The 25,491-nt window shown below is 48.1% G+C and overlaps 1 protein-coding gene across 1 annotated transcript; it reads right to left on the reverse strand.

The window, feature by feature from the left end:
- Positions 1–1,961: 1,961 nt before the first annotated feature.
- LOC137822129 (uncharacterized) lies at positions 1,962–3,388 on the reverse strand. The gene is made up of 2 exons (XM_068627032.1): positions 2,291–3,388; positions 1,962–2,021 (listed from the first exon to the last, which is right to left on the reverse strand). The coding sequence occupies exons 1-2, from the start codon at positions 3,386–3,388 to the stop codon at positions 1,962–1,964; spliced, it is 1,158 nt and encodes a 385-aa protein (XP_068483133.1).
- Positions 3,389–25,491: the final 22,103 nt, after the last annotated feature.

The following is a 25,491-nucleotide window of genomic DNA, read 5'->3' on the forward strand; positions in this document are numbered from 1 at the left end:
GGGAGTCGCTTTTTACCAAAAGGTTCTGCGCGCCCATCTCCTTAGCCAGGAGCATCCCTGCAACCAGAGCTTCGTACTCAGCCTGATTATTACTTACCTTGAAGGCGAAGCGCAGAGCTTGCTCGATCAACACGCCATTGGGTCCCTCCAAGACTATTCCTGCACCACTTCCTTGCTGGTTGGAAGAGCCATCAACCGAGAGCAACCACTGTGAGCCCGCCTCCACCTCTTGTTCACCTCCGGGCGAGAGTTCCGCCACAAAATCTGCGTACACCTGCCCTTTGATGGATCCTCTGGGCTCATACTGGATGTCAAATTCTGACAACTCCACTGCCCAGCGCACCATCCTTCCCGCTACGTCAGGTTTTTGCAATACCTTTTGTATAGGGAGGTCCGTCATCACCACCACTGTAAAGCTGTGGAAGTAATGGCGGAGCCTCCTGACCGAAAACACCACGGCCAATGCTGCCTTCTCCAGCGCCTGGTATCTCGTCTCCGCGCCTTGTAAGGCCTTGCTCACAAAATAGATGGGCTTTTGAATCTGGTCCTGCTCCTGGACCAGCACAGAGCTGATAGCTCGCTCTGTCACCGCGAAGTACAGCCGGAGGGGCACACCCGCTACCGGTTTGCAGAGGACCGGTGGCGTCGCCAGGTATTCTTTCAACTTGATGAAAGCCGCTTCGCATTCATCAGTCCATGCAAAACGACTATTTCTCTTGAGGCACTGGAAATATGGGTGCCCCTTCTCTCCTCCGGCAGAAACAAACCTTGAGAGCGCCGCCATCCGCCCCGTCAGCTGCTGCACTTCCTTTACTGACGTCTGGCTTCGCATGGCGATGATTGCTGCGCATTTGTCGGGGTTCGCCTCTATTCCCCTCTCTGTGAGCATGAAACCTAGAAACTTACCGGCCTCTACCCCGAAGACACACTTCTCGGGGTTTAGCTTGAGGCGGTACTTGGATATAGTGACGAACAACTCCTCTAGGTCCGCCACGTGCTGTGCTCTATCCTTCGATGCTACCACCATATCATCCACGTAGGCGTACACATTCCTTCCTAACATGGGAGCTAGGACCTTGTCCATCAGCCTTTGGTAGGTGGCGCCCGCGTTTTTCAGCCCAAAAGGCATCACCTTGGTGTAGTAACTGCTGGTCTCCGTCATGAACGCAGGTTTACTCTCATCTCGCGGGTGCATCTTGATCTGGTTGTATCCCGAGAATGCGTCCAGGAAGCTAAGTACATTGCAACCGGAGGCGCTGTCCACCAACGCGTCGATGCTGGGCAGTGGGTACGAGTCCTTCGGGCACGCTTTATTTAGGTCTGTGAAGTCCACGCACATCCTCCACTTCCCATTCGCCTTCTTCACCAGGACGACGTTGGCCAGCCATTCAGGGTATTAAATCTCCCTGATATGACCACCACTCAGCAGCTTCTGCGTTTCTTCCCTTACCACCAGCTGCCTCTCTTCATTAAACTTTCTCTTTCTTTGGCGCACGGGGCGGACCGCGGCGTCCATGCTAAGGTGATGACATAGGAAATCGGGGTCGATGCCGGGCATATCCGAGGCAGACCATGAGAAAGCATTCAAGTGGCGTGAAATCACCCCTGCAACCTCCTCCTGCTCCTCTTGGCTCAGCAAACGCCCTAGCTTAAACTTTTTACCGCCAATCTCTCGTTCCACCACGTTAGCCGCCTGCTGATCCTTGCTATTATTTTCAACGGGCGCCGCCTCTTCCACGGGTGCCGTGTCGTCGGGGCCTTCCTCCATAAGTGTATCTGCCTCGGGCGTCGCCCTCACGGGTATGGCCTCGTCAGGCGTTGACCCAGCGGGCGTCGCCTCACTCATCGTCGTGTCTACACTTGGCGGACGCTCAAACACCATGAACACGCCTCTCTTCGTTTTCAGGCTGTTCTCATAACATTTTCGCGCCTCCTCCTGATCCGACTTGATAACAATCACCTTACCGCTGAGATCTGGCAGCTTCATCTTCATATGGCGCGTGGAGGCCACTGCATTCAGCCTATTCAACGCCGGTCTGCCCAACAAGATGTTGTAGGCGGAGTTGGCGTTCACGACCAAGTACCGAATGCTTTCGGTACGCGAGGCCTCCCCATCTGTGAACGTTGTCCACAGCTCCAAGTAGCCTCGGACTTCCACTTGGTTATCTGTAAACCCATAGAGGCACACTGTGTAGGGCCTCAGAAGGTCGGGAGACAACCGCAACTTGTTGAATGTCGACCAGAACATGACGTCTGCAGAACTTCCTTGGTCGACTAGAACCCTGTGCACCTTTCTTCCAGCCGTGACAACCGAAATGACCACGGGCTCATTGTCGTGCGGCACGAAATCTCGTAGATCCTCCCTCGTGAACACGAGGTCCGACTCCCACGGATCACTCGAGATTCTCTCCTCAATCGAGTTGACCCCCCTCGCGTATTTCTTTCTCTGGGAGGCGGTGGGTCCTCCGCCGGAAAAACCTCCAGCGATGGTGTGGACCTCGCCGAGAACAGGCATCTCGTGCGCTTGTTCTTCCGTTGGCGCCAGCAGGACGGCGGTCGCGGCGGGTTCTGCAACATAATCCTTCAGAAACCCACTTCTCACCAGCTCGTCTTGCTGGTAACCTAACGACAGGCAGTTGTTGATGTGATGACCAAAAGCCTCGTGGAACTCACACCAAGAGTCTTTCCGAGGCCCTAACACCTTATCAGTCTTCGCCGGTCGCCTCAACCTCTCGACTATATTAGGCACGGCGATCAGGTCCTTCAACTCCACTACAAAGTTGTCTCTCGCCGGCCTTGCCCTCTCCCTGGCGGGGCGATCGCCTCCTGCTGGACCCCGGAGCTGGGGTTTTCTGGTTTCATAGGGGCGTCTCCCCTCCGGCTTCTTCCTCCTCGTCGTGGTCTCGTTGACCCTGACGGGCTGAATCCGCGTCTGCGCCCTCGGGCGGGAGGGCACAACGCTGGTTCGCTTCTCGCACACTTCTCCTTCGGAGGCGATATGTTCCACTGCCCGACACCGTATTTCAGCAAAAGTTCTTGGGCGATTGCGAATAATAGATTCGCAAAAAGGGTCGGGACACACGCCTTTCCTGAAGGCATACACAATCATAGGCTCCTCCGACGTACCAACTTTTACCACCTGGGCCCCGAAGCGGTTGATGTATTCCTTTAGGGTCTCCCCTTGATACTGTTTCACATTAAACAGATCGTAGGAAACCGGCGGTGGGGCCTTGTTCGCCAAGTATTGCTCCCTAAACAGCTGCGACAACTGCCGAAAGGAGGTGATATGGCCATTTGGAAGGTTGATGAACCAGTCCATTGCCATCCCTGTCAACGTGCTCATAAAGAGCTTGCACTTCGCGGCATCGGAGCCGCCTACTAACACCATCTGCGTGTGGAACGCAGTGAGATGTGCCTCGGGATCCTCCATCCCAGCGAACGTGTTGGGGATCGCCGCATCCAGAATCTCCTGCGAGAAGGGAGTGGAGAACTCCCTTGGCGGGGTGAGGTGCTCCATCTCATCATGTTCATGTTGCCCCTGATTGTTCCTCAAACGCCGACGCAACTCCTCATTTATACGATGGAGCTGTTCGTTCCTCACATGCGAGGCTTCGAGATCCGCTTGCATGCGTTCTTGTTCTATCTTCGACTCCGCCATATCATCCTGTAGCCCCCGCATTATCTCCAGGACCTGCTGCATGGACATTTCTCCACTCGCAGCGCGTGCGGTACCTTGTCTAGTGGTAGCCATTCTTCACTGTTTCCTCAAACTTCCTTCAACGTTATTGTGACTTGATAGGTTTTCTCAAACTTGCGATGGGACTGATGTTTTATATCGACCCCACGGTGGGCGCCAAATGTTCCGGCCGGTTGACCTGGGACGTCTTTGTGCGCGACCTCACCCATCTGCTAGGGACTCCTTCCCACTGGTTACCTGTGGATTCCTGCAAAGAAGGACAAAAGGGCGCCCTAGCGGCCGTTTGCACTCCGACGCTCAAGTCAGCTAGCAAGAAACACCAAAACTATGCACCTCCGTATCGGAGCACCGTGACTAGCACTATAAAGGTGGTCTAATGAAACTGTGTACTGTGTGTCTTTCTCCCTCTGGCAAACAATCTCTCTCCCTCTAGTCCCCTGTCCGTAATCTCAAGATTCGAGCAAGCAACTAGAGTGTATTCTGGGAAAGTCTGCCAAAAGTTCCAACCCCGTTTCCAACATTCAAAGCACTATTTAAGCTACTCCCGCATTCAAAGCGCCTTAAAGCGCATTTAATTATAAAACGTAGCGCATTTAAGACGTTTAAACCGCTTGGGAGCATTTATAGTACCTTAAACGCTCGAAACGGAAACTGTATTAAATAACCTTGATTACCTTGTACCTGACAAAATGGGGTTTCTAATCTGACCTGGCTGCTGTACACGTGGACGGCCTCACAGCGCCGTGACCCCATCTGAGGGTATCTCCTCGTGTGAGTCCTCCTACCTGGGTGCCAACTCCTGCCCCCAAACATCTAGTCACTCACTTTGAGAGCGTATCTACCTTCCTCTCGTACCCTGCACCCGGCTACCCTGGGCGTGACCCTCCTCATGAGTCGTATCTATCCCAAGGGCGTCCCTGGGGCGGCATGGGCACTTCACAAGTCAGGTTGCTCTACACTGGCGCTATTACTATGGCCTTGAAGCCACCTTTATCTTCTCTTTATTACTACCCCAGATTATCGGGATTTGAGGCCTTACCACGGCGTCGCTCCCTCCGTGGTCTTTCCTACCCATGGGTATCGGGGAGCGACATTGTGATTGCCTTGCTCTTGTGACACTTGGCCTTGGCGATGCCCTAGCTGGGCGACGCCTTGACTTGGCGACGCCTTCACCTAGGCGACGCCTTACCTTGGCGACGCTTCCTTTCGGCGACGCCCTGCCTCGGCGATGCTTGCACTTGGCGTCTCCTCACCTAGGCAGCGCCTTATGTTGACTTTAACTTTGACTTTGTCAACGCCCGGGTACGGGACGGTACAGCTATAGCTCTGAAATGTAGCCGTTTAAGACAGTTTTAATCATTGAATCAGTTAAAAAAAGTTTTCAAAAAATGTTATGAAAACACACATTTAACCGGTTGAAACCACGATTTAACTAGTTGAATGAGTTAAGTTGTTTGCATAACTAATTCAAAAAGCAGTTTCAAAAACCTCAAGCCAGCTAAGTGACAAACAACCGATTATCTCGATGATTCTACCGGTTGTTTTCCCTTTGCTTGGAAACACACTTTGTTTCTTTTAAAACTGATTGATCAAGCTTTCTGTAGGAATCAGAATTGATCTTAACAAAGATTCTAAACAACCTAATCTAAACCTGTTCCGTCCGGTTGACCTGTGACGTCTTTGTGCGCGACCTCAACCGTCAGCTAGGGACTCCTTCCCACTGGTTACCTGTGAATTCCTGCAAAAGAGGACAAAAGGGCGCCCTAGCGGCCGTTTGCACTCCGACGCTCAAGTCAGCCAACAAGAAACACCAAAACTGTGCACCTCCGTATCTGAGCACCGCGTATGGCACTCTGAAGGTGGTAAAAAGAACTGTGTATTGTGTGTATATTCTCGTTCTGGCAAACAATCTTTCCCTAGTCCCTTGTGCGTAACCTCAAGGCTCGAGCAAGCAACTAGAGTGTCTCTGGAAAATTTGCCAAAAATTCGAACCCCGTTCCCAACATTCAAGGCGCTATTTAAACTACCCAAGCATTTAAAGCGCCTTAAAGCGCTTTTAATCACAAATGTAACGCACTCAATCAGCGTGTCTAATTAGAAAACGTAGCGCATTTAAGACGTTGAAACGCTTGGGAGCCATTACAGTACCTGAATGCTCGAAACAGAAACTGTATTGAATGACTTTAATTACCTGGTACCTGACTAAAGGGTGTTTCTATTCTGACCTGGCTGTCCTACACGTGGAGAGCCTCACGACGCCATTACCTCATCTGGGGGCGTTTCTGCCCATCTGGGGACGTCTCTACGTGTGAGTCCTCCTGCCTGGGAGTGCTACTGCGCAAGGGGTTACTTTTTGGGTGCCAACTCATGCCCCCAATCATCTAGTCACTCACTTTGAGAGCGTATTTGCCTTCCTCTCGTAGCCTGCACCCGGCTACCCTGGACGTGACCTTCCTCTTGAGTCGTATCTGTCCCAAAGGCGTCTCTGGGGCGGCAGGGGTACTTCACGAGTCAGGCTGCCCTACACTGGTGTTGTTACTATGGCCTTGAAGCCACCTTTCTCTTCTCTTTATCACTCTCCCGGATCATCAGGACCTGAGGCCTTCCCACGGCATCGCTCCCTCCATGGTCTTTCCTACCCATGGGTATCGGGGAACCACACTGTGATTGCCTTGCTTTATTAATGTTTGATCTGGCGACGCCCTGGTTGGGCGACGCCTCTTCTTGACGACGCTGGCACTTAGCGTCTCTTCACCTAGGCAGGCACCTTGTGTTGACTTTGACTCCTGGTGTTGACCTTGACCTTGACTTAGTCAACGCTCGGATACGGGACGGTACAAAACCCAAACCAAAAAGCATCACAACTTCTTCAGGCTCCGGGTGATCATTCTTTCACCGAGCTAGGTCATTTTATCTGCCTATAGATGACCAACTTACGCCCATAGTGCCTACTCGGATAATATCATTGTGACAAGTAGTCTTACCTAATAATTTATAATCAATTTACGTACAGTGCGCCTGTTAAGATAATCTTATCGGGACAACTCGTCTTATCTGTCAATAGTTAATCAATTTACACAGAGCGCCTGCTCGAATTATCTTATCGAGTAAGGTCGACTTACCTGATAATGGATGATCAATTTATGCACAGTGCGCCTGTTCGAATAATCTTACTGAGATAGGTCGTCTTATCTTGTGCTAACAAATAAACAAATCTAACGCACCACCTTTCAAGAACAATTTTTTCATTAGGTGACCTCGTTAAAAAACCCTCTTAAGGTAAAAAGAGTGTCACCTTAAACATTACATCGTTCAGAAAGAAAGCATTAAAACAAAATGTCTTAGCTGAAATAAAATTTGAGATTCACCCCATTCCACGTTCGAGGTATAGCTCCCCCCTCTAGGGTTTCTAGCCTGTAAGCTCCATTCCCGAGCGCCTCGACTGCGCGAAATGGGTCAATCTACTTCAGAGACAACTTGTTCTCTAATTGGTAGGGGTGAGCCTTTCGCATCACCAAGTCGGCAACCCTGAACTGTCGAGGCTTCGACTTTTTCTTTTGCCTCAGCTCCACCCTTCTCTTCAAAGCTTCAAAATTAATGCGAGCTTGTGAGCACACTTCGTCTAGCAAATCCATGTTCACCTTCCTTCCTTCGTTAGACTCTTCAACAAAAAAGTTCTGGAACCACACTGTGATTGCCTTGCTTTATTAATGTTTGATCTGGCGACGCCTTCACCTGGGCGACGCCTCTTCTTGACGACGTTGGCACTTGGCGTCTCTTCACCTAGGCAGGCGCCTTGTGTTGACTTTGACTCCTGGTGTTGACCTTGACCTTGACTTAGTCAACGCCCGGATACGGGACGGTACACAAGCCCCCCAGTCTTAAGCCGAAGACTTGTCTTCAGCGCAAAGACTAAGGCCTTGCCCACGCCGTCCACGTGCCACCCTGATGACGTGTTACTCCCTGCTGACTCAACAATTCTCGAATTATTGACGTGACACTCTCTGAACCATAGGAGCGCTCTTAATGACTGATTGGACATCCTCTGAAACGGGGAAAATAACACCTTTTGGGGGTATCCTTGATCGCGCGACACGTGGCCCATCGTACGGCCAGCCTCTAGAGACCCTTGCGTTTCCCCTGGGCGATTGATCCTTTGACACGTGGCACGACTCACGGCTCCTAGTTAGCGCCTCTTGGGTTGCGAATGTAACGTTCAAGTTACATTCATTCCCTCTGCGTCTCTGCACTGTTCATCACCTTCAACCCCCTTTCTCTGCAATTCCTGCTCTCTCCCTCCTGTGCTCTTCTTCTGCCTTCACTTTGACAGCAAAGGTATGATTTCCGCATATCCACGACTCTTCCCTTTCGTCGCATTGCATGATTTATTGAACTGCCTGGGACTGTTGATATTTATGCATTACTGCGTTCTTCCGCTTCTCCTTCCTTCTCTGTTCCCTTCTCCTTCTTTCTGGGTTTTCTCGCGTGGGTGGTGTTTCCTGGGGTTCACTCCCCTTCCTGTCATGGCTACACTTGTTAAAACCTTTTTCCTTTCTTCTTTCTCCAGCTATTTATTCACACCATGATGGGCACGAACGCGGAGTCTGATTCCTCCCCCAAGACCCCCAAGTCCAACTACAAAGCCTACTACCCATGGGCCCCCGACGAGCTCTTGAACGAGTGTACCAGCCTGACTACTTTCCAGGACCTGGAAGCTCATCGTGGGGATCCCCACTTGTATAACTTTAACGCTTTCTGCCGCACTCACGACGCTCACATATCCGTCCGTCCCGGCAGGCCTGGGGAACCTGTCTGCGTGGACGACATACCTAGAAAGGGGAAACCTTTCTTCTTTATGTACCAGACGGTGTTTAAACGCGTAGGGGTGCATCTCCCATTCACCCCCTTTGAAAGGGAACTCCTCACCGAAATTAATACCGCCCCCGCCCAGCTCCACCCCAACAGTTGGGCATTTGTAAGGGGTTTTCAAATTCTCTGCGGGCATCTGGGCATCCTTCCCTCCGTAGACGTTTTCCTGCATTTCTTTGAAGTGAAGAAGCAGGGGAAAAGCTTCTGGGTAAGCTTTTCCGGGATCGCGGGCAGGATCCTCCTCTCCCTCTTCCAAAACTCTTACAAAAAATGGAAGGGGAAATTCTTTAGAGTGTGTAGCGCCAAACACGACCCCACGGCCTTGGACGACTTCCCCCTTTATTGGACGGAGCGCCCTAAGCTGCTTAGGGCCAAAGCCCTGGAAGAGCTATCTCCTGCTGACAGGGAGGTAAGCAAGGCCTTGGCTGGGCTGGGGATCGTTTTTGATACATTGAAGCTTGTTGCTAGCGAATACAATGCTCACGCCCTGACAACATACTTTGGTAAGGAGACTCTCCCCTCATCCCTTTTGTTGTAAACACCTTGCTACCGGATGTTTGTTCCCACAGCCTCTTCCCCCTGTTTTCCATGGTGCCATGTCACTTGCATCTCACGCATCTATGCGCTTTGTAATTTTGTATAGTTGCTTTGGCCTTGATTTCTGCTGCTTGGTCTATTTTGATGTAGGATCGGTGATGGACGCCTCCAAAAGGATGATGCTAGCGAAAGCGATGAAGGAGGCTCGTGCTGCCAAAGCGGGCGCCTCCTCCGCCCCTGCTGCTGATCCGATCCCCCCATCAACTCTGCCACCGCCACCACCGATCACCACCGAAACTCCCCTAGGCTTAACTCTGTCATCTCCACATAGCCCCGAGGCGCTTCAGACTCCCGGCTCTCCTCTGCCCATCGCCGCCATTCCTCTAGCCGTGGCCTCGTCGCCGGCTCCAACCCCCCTTGACAAAGGGAAACGGGTCTTGGAGATTTTGTCGGATGATGAGGACTCGGAAGGTGTGGCACCCTTCAAGAGGAGGAAATCTGCGCGGGTTCCCCTTCTGCCAGAGGCGTCGCCCCAGGGAGGGAACTCGTTCATGGATAATCCTCCAAATGTGACCTCACTTCCCCCCACAACAGTCCAAGAGGAAGGGGGCGAAGGCGCCGAATCTGCCCTGCCTCCGCCACCGGCAGAAGTCTCTGCTTCCCCTGCTCCCGTCGCTGCCGCCCCCGATCTCATCGCCATCCCTCCTCCAATCATGCATCTGATGAGGGGCTTCAGTGGCGGAACCATGCCAGAGGTGATGGAGATCAAGCTCAAGAGGACATGGAGGCCAATCATCAAGCTCAAGAAGAGGTGGAGGCACAAATGGAGGACGCCCATGGAGGTCAAAGTCCACCTCAAAGGATTACAAGAAGCATGTTCAAAGCTTTGGGAGCTAGAGGACATTTATTTTCCCTTTTTGTAGTTTCTTTAGTTGAAGGTGCTTAGAGGGAAACATTAGAAACCTCTTTTGTTTTAGCATCTTGTAGGTTTTAATTAGGAGCTTTAGGTGGGTGTATTAGTAGAGAGGTGTAGGAGTAGAATAGGAGGTGCCATAGGAGGTTTGTTTTAGGCGCCGGTTTCTAGAATAGTTTAGGAGGGAATTTTAAAATGTTTTAGCTTAGTTTTTCAGCACCTTAGGCTATATATAGAGGTGCCCTCTTTGTAAAATTCAGATTGGAATTAATCTAAGAAAACTCTACTCAAATTTTGAGTGACCTTTGGAGAGCTTTTGGAGCCTTCTTCTCTAGTCTTATCTTGATGGATCAATGGAGTCCTCAAGTGGCGGCATCACTCTCATCTAGGAGCATTCCACACTTCTAGTGGCGAGATCATCCATCCTCCTTCCATCTTCATGAGCATTCTCTTCTCCTTCCTTTCTTCTTCTTCAATTGTTCATGTTGCCTTGTGTTCTTGAGTTGTTTAGTTTCGGTTTTTCTATTTTCCAGCACTATGTTCTGTTTTTGTTTTTAATTTCTGTTTTGGTTCGGTTCATTTGATCAATTGTTCAATTCTGTTTGGTCAATTCAAGTTTTAGTCTCTTTGTTGATTCAATTTGACAATATTTGGTTCATCCAAATGAGTTTGGGATTTGGTACTAGTTATTGGTGAGTTCTTGTCTTAGAACAATGATCCAACTCTAAGAAAAGTGCCTTTATATTTTCCAGCTCAAGGTGATTCCTAAGAATGTCAAGAATCTTGTTCTATGTGGCTATTGGAATCACATCATGTGGTATCATGAGTCTTAGGTTCATTCTTGTTTAATTGTTGAGTTGTGTGCACTTTATTTCAAGAGCTCTTTTAATTTCTTGCAATTTAAGTTTCTGTTTTAGGCTTAATTGAGTTTTTTCTTGCTGTTTTTCTTTTACACCAAGTGTTTGTGAAAATGTTTATGGCACTCATAATTCTTATGAGTATGGTTGCTCTTTTGGAATGGCATTATCCTTCCTAGAGTTTACCCTAAGCTTCCTTTCACTTGTTACAATTTGTGATGTGTCTTTTAATTTTTGAATCATGTCAAGTTTTGTCTTAGTCATGTTATTCCATATATGTCATTACTTCTAGTAGTACTTTTGTTGCTTTGATTGTTTCTTGCTTTAGTGTCATATAATTTTTCTGAATTGATGTTGATCCTTTGTGCATTTTCTTTTTAGAATTGAGTTCATACTTGTATTCTAGACCTATACAAGTTTCAATACATCATTTTCTATTATGTCTTTGCTAGTTCATCATCCTGTTTTTTATTCCTATTAGGATTCCTCTTTCTGAAAAAAAGTGCTTACTGTTTTTCCTTATTGCAACTGATTTACGTACTGTAAAATTATGAAATTCTGGATTTGAGATATTCAAAGTGTTAGAAAAGAATAGAAAAAAGAATCATTCAAAAATATGAAGTACACAAAAAATGATAAATAAAATAAAAAAAGTGTACATTCCTGCCAAAAAAAAATACGGTAATCTGGCAGCGATTTTAAAAAATTTATTTCTCTCAATTGGCTTACTGTTTTTAATTGATTCCAGTGCCATTATTGAGTTAACATCTTGAAGTTTCTGTGGTATAAATTTCATAATCCAGTTCGCTCTACAACGTTCCAGTTAAATCAGTGAATATCAAGCACAGTTTGCATTTAAAAAAAAAAAAGAAAAACATTTCCAGTAGCTAAATTTTTTGTTTTCTTCATCTACTCTAGTGCTTTTCCTTAGGTATTCTTTTGTGTGCCTACTTTTCTCATTGAGTTCTTTATTTTCTTGATTGTCTTTCATTCTTACTCTTTGAGTTTATCTTACATATAGTATTCCTTTTGCAATTACCTTTCCTTGCTTATACCTTTTTTTGTTTGTCTTTATTGTTTCTTTGGTTTTGTGGTGGTTTGCTCTTAAGATTGGTGTGCTTGCTTTGACATATTTCATTTGAGGATTCCAAGGCCTCAAGATCAGATTGGTGCAAGAACATTATTTCTTTGAGAGTGATATCTTTTTCAGCCTTAGTTCATTTCGGCAGTTTCATTGCCAAAAGCTCACTGTTTTTGCTAATTTTTAACTTGTTTGCTGTTTTTGTGTGTTTGCTGTTTTTAATTACAAATGGCTGGATTTTCAAGTGATGCATCCTACAAACAGAATTCTCCTTCCAAAGCTTCCATTCTTGGTGAATTACATGAAGCTCAAAGAACAATTAGACGGTTGGAGGAGAAAATGCTAAAGATGGAGGTCCAACAAGCTAGACCATCTCCTTCTATCCATGATGGACATCATTCTCATAGAGCATCTTCAAGAGCTTCTTCAAATGATGTTGGCCGTGAAGATGAGCATAGGAGAAGGAGACCTCCACCCCAAGTCAATGGACAAAGACATCATCACCAAGGGGAAAGAATTCACTACGGCAATGGCTTCTACCATGATGCAAAGTCCAAGCTTCCTTCGGTCAAGCTCCCTTGTTTTAATGGTTCTAGTGATCCAAATGTGTATTTAGATTGGGAGGCTACGTGTGAACAAATTTTTGAGATCCATGAGATCCAAGATGAGCATAAGCTCAAGCTAGCCACCCAAGAGTTTAGTGATTATGCCATGAAATGGTGGCATGGAATTGTAAAGGACATTATCTATCACAAGGGTCCTCCCGTGGACTCTTGGAACTCTTTAAAGGATCATATGCGCGCTAGGTTTGTGCCCCCACATTTTAGGAAAGACCTCATGTTGAGACTCCAACGGTTTCAACAAGGCACGCTAAATGTGGATGAATATTATAAGGAGCTTGAGACGCTTGTGCTTAAAATTGAATTAGAAGAAAGTGAAGAAGCCATGGTTGCTAGGTTTGTGAGTGGTCTTAGGAAGGATATTCAAGACATTGTTGAGTTACAAGAGTATTCATCATTGGGCTCTTTAGTTCATCTTGCAATGAAGGTGGAAGCCCAACTTGCTAAGAAAAACTCTTTTAAAAATGCTTCCAATGATGGATACTACTCCAAGTCTTGGAGAAACAAAACTTCTTTTTCTAAACATCCTTCCAAAGATTCTTCTTTCAAACCCAAGGAATCTAAGCCATCTACTTCTAGACCTAAGTCTCCCACTAGAACATCTAACACTAAATGCTTTAAATGTATGGGTTATGGTCATATTGCTGCAAATTGTCCTTCCAAACGAAGTATGTACATGCATGAGGGCATTGTAGTTAGTGAGCATGATTCGGATTCTCCAAAGCATTTATTGCATTCTCATGCATCTAGTGAGGAAGAGAGCGAATGTCCACTTGAAGGGGACTTGTTAGTTGTGAGAAGACTTCTTGGACAAGTTTCACAACCTTTTGATGAAAGTCAAAGGGAAAATATTTTCCATACAAGATGTCTTATTCAAAACAACATTTGTTCCTTGATAGTGGATGGGGGTAGTTGTGCAAATGTGGCTAGTACAAGAGTAGTAGATAAGCTTGGATTGCCTACTATCTCTCATACAAAGCCCTACAAATTACAATGGCTTAGTGAAGTAGGAGAAATAATTGTTAATAAACAAGTCCTCATCCATTTCTCCATTGGAAAATATAAAGATGAGGTATTATGTGATGTTGTGCCCATGGAAGCCACTCATGTTCTTTTGGGAAGGCCTTGGCAATTTGATAGAAAAGTTTTACATGATGGCTTTACCAACAAACTATCTTTTGAATTTCATGGTCACAAGGTTACTTTAAAATCTCTCTCTCCAAGAGAAGTCCATGAGGACCAAGTTATCATGAAGAAAAAGAGGGAGAGTGAAAAAGAAAAAAAAGAAAAAAAAGATAAGAGTTCTAAGCCTACACTCCTTGTGTCTAGGCGTGATATTGAAAGGGAAATAATGGCTCATCATCCTCTTTTCTTAGCCATCCCTAGAACTCTTAGAGTAGAATCACTTGTTGATAGTTCTCATTGCTTGGAAAATTTGGTAGAAGAGTTCCAAGATGTGTTTCAAGATCCTCCAAATGGACTTCCACCTTTGAGAGGAATTGAGCACCAAATTGATTTGATACCGGGCTCTTCTTTACCAAATCGTCCAGCATATAGGACCAATCCAAGTGAAACCAAGGAAATTCGCCAACAAGTTGAGGCTTTGATTGAAAAAGGGTGGGTGCAAGATAGCATGAGTCCTTGTGCTATGCCTATCATCTTAGTGCCAATAAAGGATGGCACATGGCAAATGTGTTCGGATTGTAGGGCCATCAATAACATAACCATTAAGTATAGGCATCCCATACCTAGACTAGATGATTTGTTGGATGAATTACATGGTTCTAAAATCTTTTCAAAGATTGATCTTAAAAGCGGCTACAATCAAATCCGTATCAAACTGGGTGATGAATGGAAGACGGCTTTTAAGACCAACTTTGGTTTATATGAGTGGTTAGTTATGCCTTTTGGTTTAACTAATGCACCAAGTACCTTCATGGGCCTCATGCATCATGTTCTTAGACCTTTCATTGGTAAGTTTGTTGTGGTTTACTTTGATGACATTCTCATTTATAGCTTATCTTTGAATGACCATAGGTTGCATGTTAGGCAAGTTTTGGAAACCCTTAGGAAGGAACATTTGTATGCTAACCTTGCTAAATGTATGTTTGCTCTTGATCATATAGAATTCCTAGGGTTTGTTGTTAGTTGTAAAGGGGTCCATGTGGACAAAACAAAGGTGGTGGCCATTCAAAATTGGCCTACACCGAAATCTTTGAATGAGGTCCGAAGTTTTCATGGGCTTGCTTCTTTCTATAGAAGATTTGTCCCAAACTTTGGTACCATTGCCGCACCACTCAATGACATAGTGAAAAAGGATGTGGTCTTTCATTGGGGAGAAGCACAACAAAATGCTTTTGATACTTTGAAAGAAAAATTGACTAATGCTCCCATCTTGGCCCTTCCTAATTTCACTAAGACATTTGAGATTGAGTGTGATGCTTCAAGCATAGGTATTGGGGTTGTTCTCCTTCAAGAGGGCCACCCCATAGCCTATTTTAGTGAGAAATTGAAGGGAAGTCATCTCAACTATTCCACCTATGATAAGGAATTATATGCACTTGTTAGGGCTTTGTTTACTTGGCAACACTATCTTTTTCCCAAAGAGTTTGTGATACATAGTGATCATGAATCTCTTAAATATTTGAAAAGCCAAAACAAACTTAACAAGAGGCATGCTAAGTGGGTGGAATTCATTGAGCAATTTCCTCATGTGATCAAACACAAGCAAGGCAAAATAAATATTGTGGCGGATGCTCTTTCTAGAAGATACACCTTGCTAAATCTTTTAACCTCTCAATATCTTGGTTTTGATCACATTAAGGAACTTTATCATGATGACCTTGATTTTTCTCCCATCTATCAAGAGTGTCTTAAAGGAGAACACAAAGACTTTTTTATTCAAAATGGCTTTCTTTTTAAAGGAAAACGTCTTTGTGTTCCCCAATGCTCTATTAGATTATCTCTTGTTAGAGAAGCTCATGAGGGGGGTTTAATGGGACATTTTGGGATTGCTAAAACTTTGGATGTGTTGCATGAACATTTCTTTTGGCCTCATATGCATAAACATGTTCATAGTTTGTGTGATAAATGCATAGCTTGCCGCAAAGCTAAGTCTAAAATGCATCCCCATGGTCTATATACTCCTCTTCCTATCCCTTCAATGCCTTGGGTAGATATATCTATGGATTTCATCTTAGGCTTACCCAAGACATCAAAGGGAAAGGACTCCATTTTTGTGGTAGTGGATCGTTTTTCAAAGATGGCTCACTTTATTCCTTGCCACAAAGTGGATGATGCATGCCACATTGCAAACCTCTTCTTCCAAGAAGTGGTTCGCTTGCATGGGATTCCTAGGTCTATAGTGTCCGATAGAGATCCTAAATTCTTAAGTCACTTTTGGAAGACCTTGTGGGGCAAGCTTGGAACTAAGCTTTTATTTTCTACCACTTGCCACCCACAAACTGATGCTCAAACCGAGGTGGTGAATAGAACTTTAGGACAACTATTAGGATGCTTTATTTCGGGGAATCCTAGAGTGTGGGAGAATTTACTACCCCATGTTGAGTTTGCATATAACCGCGTAGTAAATTCTACCACCTCCCATTCTCCTTTTGAGGTGGTCTATGGGTTTAATCCCCTAACACCTCTTGATCTTCTTCCTATTCCCGTTCTTGAAGATGTCTTGTGCAAAGATGGGGATGAAAAGGCTTCTTTTGTGAAAACTTTGCATAAAGACATCAAGAAGAGAATTGAGAAGAAGGTTGGCAAGTATGCTGAACTTGCCAATAAAAGGAGAAAAGCATTGTTGTTTGATGAGGGCGATTGGGTTTGGCTTCACTTGAGGAAGGATCGTTTTCCTACTCAAAGGAAGTCCAAACTAATGCCTCGAGGGGATGGACCTTTCCAAGTCCTCAAGAGGATTAATGACAATGCTTATGAGTTAGATATGCCTGATACATTCTTAGGTAGTCATACTTTTAATGTCAGCGATCTAACTCCTTTTTCTGTAGGTCTCCAGAATTCGTGGTCGAATTCTCTCCAACTCGGGGAGTATGATGGAGATCAAGCTCAAGAGGACATGGAGGCCAATCATCAAGCTCAAGAAGAGGTGGAGGCACAAATGGAGGACGCCCATGGAGGTCAAAGTCCACCTCAAAGGATTACAAGAAGCATGTTCAAAGCTTTGGGAGCTAGAGGACATTTATTTTCCCTTTTCGTAGTTTCTTTAGTTGAAGGTGCTTAGAGGGAAACATTAGAAACCTCTTTTGTTTTAGCATCTTGTAGGTTTTAATTAGGAGCTTTAGGTGGGTGTATTAGTAGAGAGGTGTAGGAGTAGAATAGGAGGTGCCATAGGAGGTTTGTTTTAGGCGCCGGTTTCTAGAATAGTTTAGGAGGGAATTTTAAAATGTTTTAGCTTAGTTTTTCAGCACCTTAGGCTATATATAGAGGTGCCCTCTTTGTAAAATTCAGATTGGAATTAATCTAAGAAAACTCTACTCAAATTTTGAGTGACCTTTGGAGAGCTTTTGGAGCCTTCTTCTCTAGTCTTATCTTGATGGATCAATGGAGTCCTCAAGTGGCGGCATCACTCTCATCTAGGAGCATTCCACACTTCTAGTGGCGAGATCATCCATCCTCCTTCCATCTTCATGAGCATTCTCTTCTCCTTCCTTTCTTCTTCTTCAATTGTTCATGTTGCCTTGTGTTCTTGAGTTGTTTAGTTTCGGTTTTTCTATTTTCCAGCACTATGTTCTGTTTTTGTTTTTAATTTCTGTTTTGGTTCGGTTCATTTGATCAATTGTTCAATTCTGTTTGGTCAATTCAAGTTTTAGTCTCTTTGTTGATTCAATTTGACAATATTTGGTTCATCCAAATGAGTTTGGGATTTGGTACTAGTTATTGGTGAGTTCTTGTCTTAGAACAATGATCCAACTCTAAGAAAAGTGCCTCTATATTTTCCAGCTCAAGGTGATTCCTAAGAATGTCAAGAATCTTGTTCTATGTGGCTATTGGAATCACATCAAGAGGGCACCGACAGGAAGGAGGGCATGCCTTTCTACTTGGGGGCCTTCCTGGCGGTGGCCCTTGAATGGCGCGCCCAGGCCAGAAATGCTGTTCTACAGGCTCAAACCCTCCAGGCCTTGGAAACAAGGGTAACTGCCCTGGAGGAGGAAAAGAAAACCCTGGAATGCCAAAACGAGGCCTACCAGAGCACTCTGAAGCAAGCTCAAGAGGCCAAGGAAAAGGCTGAAAAGCAACTGGCAGAGGCGATGGGGTTCCAGGCTGACTTTTATACTCGGGAAGTCGCCCTCCAAGTTCAGTTAACGGGCCTTCAAGACTCAGTCGAAGCTGACGCAGAAGTTCAAAAGGACTTGAAGGACCGTTGCTGTGAGCAGGCGGACGAGATGGAGCGGATGGAGGGGGAAATGGCTACCCAGGCCAAAGCTATGGGCCTTCTCCAGGTTGACTACGACAAACTACAGGTCGAGGTCAGTCGGCTTCGTGTGGAAAAGGAGGCTTTGGAGAAGCAGGTAGCTTCTGGGGACGCCGCCATTGAGGGGCTAGAGAAGGACAAAAAGGCCCTCATCCAGGACATGGCGGGCACTTTCGAGGAGGGATTCCAAGAAGCTCTGGCCCAAGCAGTCTGCATGAACCCGGGGATCGACATTTCCAGCTAAGATTCCACTCACCACATTGTTGATGGAAAGGTCGTGCCTCTGGAGATAGACGACTGAGCCGCCACCCTCGATCATCAGCCCATTCTTTTATACTTGTTTTAACCTTCTTTGTATAAACTTGTAATTCTTTGAATCGTCTGCACTCTTGCTACAACTCTGGGATTTTGTATGATTACTTTCGTGTCCTCGCGACACAGAATTCTGCATGTGTGATCTTATCCTCATTCTTTGCCTTCGCGTGCTTCGGTTGTTTTGTTTGTATTATACCCGTTTCTTTCACTTCGTTGGGCGGCCTTGTATACCCGGGAAAGGTCACGTGCCAATGCCCACGCCCATGGAGAGGCTCACCTAGTGGAGCCGTATCGTCCACGGGGTGTCTCTAACACCGAAACGGTCCTTTCCTTGATCCTTAACGCCCGGCGCCCACGCCTAAGGAGAGGCCTGCTACAGCAGCGTCGTATCGTCCCCGGGTGTCTAAAACGCCGAGTGCTCTGGGGGGGGGGGTCGTTCCCTCCATGGTTTTTCATTCCTATGGGTATCGGGGAACACCCTGCCAGCAATTCGCTGGCGTTTGGCGGTCTCGTCTCCCTCCACAGTCTTTCCTACCTGTGGGTATCGGGGAGGCGACGCCAGTAACTAACTTTGCCCTCTTCGATTTTGTCTCCCTCCACAGTCTTTCCTACCTGTAGGTATCGGGGAGGCGACCCTGCTGATATTTTGGTTGGCGACGCCCGCGACGTCTCACGCTGGCGTCGCCCTTTGCGTCCTTTCAGGCGACGCCTCGGTCGTCTCATGCTGGCGTCGCCTTGGGCGTTATCTTTACCTTGACATTGACTTCGACCTTGGCCTTGGTCGACGCCTGAGGACAGCGAAGAGCTCAAGGTTTTGCCCGTGCCATCCACGTGGCGCTTCTTGTATGGCTGATGGGACGTTCAGTCATTCGACTTGATCCACGTGGCACTTTTTGTATGGCCGATGGGACGTTCAGTCATTTGACTTGATCCTGACTCCTACTGTGCCCCTGACCCACTTTCGACGGCGCATCGTACCACCGGGCATTCTGTCGATACGACGTGTTCTGAGTTTAACCAGGGATGCCAGGGCCATCCTTCCATCTTCTGCCACGTGGCTCGATCGTGCGGTGCATCCATTCGCGTCGTTTAATGCTCTAACTGCACTACTTCTACTTGCGTCGTTTGGCGCTCTAACCGCTGTATTTAACTCTTCAAACTCTGAAACTGTTCTCATCATTCCTGCACTTTTCGTAACCTACTTACACTCTCTCTTCTTGCACCTTTTCCTCTCTTGCACCCTTTCTCCCCTTGCACCCTTTCTCCTCTCGCGAAGGGTTCTTCCAGCGTTCGCTTCCACCATCGTTCGACTCTTGCGTTACCGGCTGGCCATACGTTGTCGACAATCCCTGATCTGGTCAAAGAATGTCCTCTCATGCTACTTCCCCAAGGGTCAATCCCAAGGACCTGTACCCTTGGGCTTCGAGTGAGCTTCTTGACGAATGCTCATGCTTACTCGCCACCAGGGCCATAAGGGAACACAAAGGAGATTCATGCTCCTACGATCACCGCGCCTTCGCTAGGAGGCATGATGACGACATTGCTGTGCTCCCTTGCACTTTAGGGGAGCCAATATATGGAGACGAACGGGCCAACGAAGGGGTCCCCTTCTTCTACTTTTACCAGGTGGTTTTCAAGACCATCGGCGTGCGCCTGCCCTTCTCCCGGTTCGAGAAGGAACTGCTGACGGAGATCAATGCCGCTCCGGCCCAGTTATACCCCAACAGCTAGGCCTTCGTCAAAGCCTTTGACATCCTCTTCGGGTTTCTGGGTTGTGCGCCCTCGGTCGACCTCTTTCTTCACTTCTTTGAGGTGAAAAGGCAAAGGCACAACCTCTGGGTAACTCTCAGTAACGTTCCTGGAAGAGTTCTCCTAACACCCTTCCAAAACTCATTCACCGGGTGGAAAGGCCGGTTCTTCAAGATCTGCTGCACTGACCTCGTTCCCAACGCCCTGGATGGTTTTCCACTGTATTGGGTGAGGGAGGCGAGGGTTCTCAAAACCAAACCCTTCAAGAAGCTGGCTCCGAATGACCAGGTGGCTTGCTGGATTCTTGCTGAGGCGGGAAGTTTTGACTCCGCCACCTTGATCAGTTTGGAGTTCAACACTGGGACTCTCGAAAAGTACATATGTATGAGTCACTGCCCTAGCAACTTCGGCCTTTATTGCTTTCTATCTGTGCATGTCTTGCTTCATGGTGTCTCTGACACATTTATCTCCCTTGGTGCAGGTTTGAAAATAAACCAAGAGAGGAGGACACGACTTATTCGAGCTCTGCGGGCTGGGATCAGGGCTTCGTCTCCCTCCAGTGCTGACTCCGATGGCCACTGAGAAGTGGCTCTTTTGTGTTTTGCATGAGTTGTAATATTTGCCCTAACCGCATTACGCCCATTTGTATCGAACATTGCTTGTAACATCAACTTTCCTATACCATACTTGATTTTTTGCAACGCCACTTTACTTTGCATACGTTTCGTATATTGTGCGCTTTTCCTTCTTCACGTTCCTCAACAGCGCCTGTACTCAGGCGACACCTTCTTTCTTGGCGACGCCTTTCTTCTTGGCGACACCTTCGCTCTTGGTGACGCCTTCACCTAGGCGACGCCTTTCTTCTTGGCGACACCTGCTCTCTTGGCGACGCCTTCACCTAGGTGACGCCTTCTCTCTCGGCGACGCCTTCACCTAGGCGACGCCTTGACTTGGCGACGCCTCACACTACTTCAAACGGAGAAAAGTAAAGGCTGAAAACCAAGGCACGGCTTTTTCTCAAACTTGTTTTTTCTTTTATTCGGGTGACCTCATTAAAAAACCCCCAAGAGGGAAAAAGAGTGTCCCCTTCAGCTAAATTGTTACATGGCTGCTTACATAAGTCAACTAAAATAAAATTTTAAGTTGGCTGCATTCCAGCTGCGTGGGATGGGACCCCCCTCCAAGGTCTCTAGGTTGTACGAACCGTTGCCCTTAGCCTCGGTAATTCTGAAGGGTCCAGTCCACTTGGGAGACAGCTTATTCTCCAGCTCGTACGGATGAGCCTTCCTCATAACCAGGTCGCCAATTTGAAACTGCCGCGGCTTTACCTTAGAGCTATATTGTCGCTCTACTCTTCTCTTCACTGCTTCGACCTTTATTCTGGCTTCCTCCCTGGCTTCGTCCAGTAGGTCTAGGTTCACCCGCCTTTCTTCGTTGGATTCTTCTGCCACGAAGTTTTGGAAACGTGGCGAGCTTTCGTGAATCTCAACTGGGATCATCGCGTCTGACCCATACACCAAGCTGAAAGGCGTCTCCATGGTGGAAGATTGGGGCGTAGTGTGGTATGCCCACACGATCCTTGGCACCTCCTCCGCCCATGCTCCTTTGGCCTTTTCCAGCCTTCTCTTTAGCCCTCTCAGTAAAACTCTGTTTGCCGACTCTACCTGCCCATTAGTCTGGGGGTGTTCAACTGATGCGAACACCTGCTTGATGCCTACTTCAGCACATAGGTTTCTCAACTGCTGACTGGCGAATTGGGTTCCGTTATCGGATATCAGCCGCCTAGGTACGCCAAAGCGACACACAATGTTCTTCCACACAAAATGCTGGACCTTGTGCGCGGTGATCTGTGCCACGGGCTCTGCCTCTATCCATTTGGTGAAGTATTCGATGGCAACGATCAAATACTTCATCTGCCTGATTGCCAGTGGGAACGAGCCCAGGATGTCGATTCCCCATGTATGGAAAGGCCACGGGCTGTATATGGATCGCAATTCTTCTGGCGGCGCCTTGTGCCAGTCGGCGTGCTTTTGGCATTGCCTGCAGCGCTGGGCGTGTCGCGCGCAGTCCTCTTTTACTGTTGGCCAGAAGAAACTTGCGCGTATCACCTTGGAGGCTAAAGACCTTCCCCCTACGTGGCTCCCGCAAATGCCTTCGTGGAGCTCCGCCATTATCCTGGTACACTCGTTGCCACTTACACACGTTAGGATAGGGTGTGCGAACCCGTGTCTGAACAACACCCCATCCACGAGAGTATATCTTGCGACATTTCTTTTGACCTTCTTACCCTCTTCCGGCTCCACTGGGAGAGTCCCATCCGCCAGGTACCGTTTGTATGGCGTCATCCAGGTGTCTCCCTCAATTAGGACACATACCTGCATTTGCCTTTCTTCTTCAGGCGTGTTCGCGTATGTGCTGATGCGGGGCGTCTTCAGCGTATCTTGGGATAGAGAACGATGATTCCTTGGACTCTCTCTTGATGTACAGATCTGGAGGACATTCACCCTGTTATCTTCCACGAACTTACGCGGAGCTTTGAGCGTCTCCTGGATCACTGTCCTCTGCCTACCCCCCTTGCCTGAGCTGGCCAGCTTGGCAAGCAGGTCGGCTCTGGCATTCTGCTCCCTTGGGACATGTATCAGCTCAAGAGCGTTAAATGCTCCCTTCAATAGCTGGAGGTATCTTAAATACGCCACCATCTGTGGGTCCTTCGCCTGGAACTCACCCGACACCTACCCCGTAATAAACTGGGAATCACTTTTCACCAGGAGGTTCTGCACGCCCATCTCCTTGGCCAGAAGCATTCCTGCTATCAGGGCTTCATATTATGCCTGATTGTTACTTGCCTTGAAGGCGAAGCGCAGGGCCTGCTCAATCAGCACGCCGTTGGGTCCCTCCAAGACTATTCCCGCACCACTCCCTTGCTGGTTGGAAGAGCCATCAACCGAGAGCAACCACTGCGAGTCCACCTCCACCTCCTGTTCCCCTCCGGGTGATAGTTCTGCTACAAAATCTGCATACACTTGCCCTTTGATGGATCCTCGAGGCTCGTATTGGATGTCGAATTCTGACAGCTCCACCGCCCAGCGTACCATTCTCCCAGCCACGTCAGGCTTCTGCAGCACCTTCTGTATAGGGAGGTTTGTCATCACTACCACCGTAAAGCTTTGGAAGTAATGACGGAGCCTCCTGGCTGAAAATACCACTGCCAGCGCTGCCTTCTCCAACGCCTGGTATCTGGTTTCCGCGCCTTGTAAGGCCTTGCTTACAAAATAAATGGGCTTTTGAATCTGGTCCTGCTCCTGGACCAGCACCGAGCTGATGGCTCGTTCCGTTACTGCGAAGTATAGCCGGAGGGGCACGCCTGTTACCGGTTTGCAGAGGACCGGTGGCGTCGCCAGGTATTCCTTCAACTTAACGAAAGCCGCTTCGCATTCGTCAGTCCATGCGAAACGACTATTTCTCTTGAGGCACTGGAAATATGGGTGCCCCTTCTCTCCCCCGGCAGAGACAAACCTCGAGAGTGCGGCCATTCGCCCCGTCAGCTGCTGCACTTCCTTCACCGACGTCGGGCTTCGCATGGCGATGATCGCTGCGCATTTGTCGGGGTTCACTTCTATCCCCCTCTTTGTGAGCATAAAACCCAAGAACTTACCGGCCTCTACCCCGAATACACACTTCTCAGGGTTTAACTTGAGGCGGTACTTGGATATTGTGACGAACAACTCCTCCAGGTCCGCCAAGTGCTGTGCCCTATTCTGCGACGCCACCACCATGTCGTCTACATAGGCGTACACATTCCTCCCGAGCATGGGCGCCAGGACCTTGTCCAGTAACCTTTGGTATGTGGCGCCCGCGTTTTTCAGCCTAAAAGGCATCACCTTATAGCAGTAACTGCAAGTCTCAGTCATGAATGCAGTTTTATTCTCATCTCTCGGGTGCATCTTGATCTGGTTGTACCCTGAGAAGGCATCCAGGAAACTCAGCACCTTGCTGCCGGACGCACTATCCACCAAGGCGTCGATGCTGGACAGCGGGTACGAGTCCTTTGGGCACGCCTTATTCAAGTCCGTGAAGTCCACGCACATCCTCCACTTTCCATTCGCCTTTTTCACTAAAACGACATTGGCCAGCCACTCAGGGTATTGAATCTCCCTGATGTGGCCAGCACTCAACAGCTTCTGCGTTTCGTCCTTCACCACCTGCTGTCGCTCCTCATTGAACTTTCTCCTTCTCTAGCACACGGGGCGGACCGTGGCGTCCATGCTGAGGTGGTGACACAGGAAATCAGGGTCGATACCGGGCATGTCCGAGGCGGACCATGCGAAGGCATCCAGGTGGCGCCAAAACACTTCTGCCACCCCTTCCTGTTCTTCCGGGCTCAGCAAACTTCCTAACTTGAATGTCTTGCCGCCAATCTCCCTCTCTACGGCGTTGGCCGCCAATGGTTCCCTGCTGTCATCCTCGACGGGCGCCGCCTCTTCCACGGGCGCCGCGTCGTCAGGGCCTTCCTCCATGTGTGCATTTGTTTCTAACGTCGCCCTCCCGGGTGCGGCCTCACTAGGCGTCGGCGCCGCGGTCGTCGCCTCAATCATCGTCGTATCTGCACACGACGGTCGTTCGTACACCATGAACACGCCTCTCTTCGTTTTCAGGCTGTTCTCATAGCATTTTCTTGCTTCCTCCTGATCTGACTTGATGACTATCACCTTGCCACTGAGGTCTGGAAGCTTCATCTTCATGTGGCGTGTGGAGGCCACTGCGTTCAACCGGTTCAACGCCGGCCTGCCCAACAAGATGTTGTAAGCGGAGCTGGCGTTCACGACCAAGTACTGGATACTTTCGGTACGCGAGGCCTCTCCGTCCGTGAACGTAGTCCTCAATTCCAGGTAGCCTCGGACTTCCACCTGGTTGTCCGCAAACCCATACAAGCACCCTGTGTAGGGCCTCAGTAGGTCGGGGGATAATCGCAACTTATTGAATGTCGACCAGAACATGACGTCTGCTGAACTCCCCTGGTCGACAAGTACTCTGTGCACCTTTCTTCCCGCCGTAACAACTGAGATGACCACGGGGTCATTGTTGTGCGACACCACGTCTCTGAGATCCCCTCACGTGAATACGATGTCCGACTCCCACGGCGCACTTGAGAGTCTTTCTTCGATCGAGTTAACCCCCCTCGCGTATTTCTTCTGCTGGGAGGCGGTGGGACCTCCGCCGGAAAATCCTCCAGCTATGGTATGGACCTCGCCGAGAACCGGCGTCTCGTGTGCTTGTTCTTCCACTGGCGGCGGCAAAGTGGCGGTCGTTGGGGACTCCGCGACATAATCCTTCAAAAACCCGATTCTCACCAGCTCATCCAACTAGTATCCCAACGAAAGGCAGTTATCAATGTGGTGACCGAAAGCCTCGTGGA

Source organism: Phaseolus vulgaris, chromosome 9, assembly GCF_000499845.2.
Source record: "Phaseolus vulgaris cultivar G19833 chromosome 9, P. vulgaris v2.0, whole genome shotgun sequence".
In the NCBI taxonomy this organism is placed as follows: domain Eukaryota; kingdom Viridiplantae; phylum Streptophyta; class Magnoliopsida; order Fabales; family Fabaceae; genus Phaseolus; species Phaseolus vulgaris.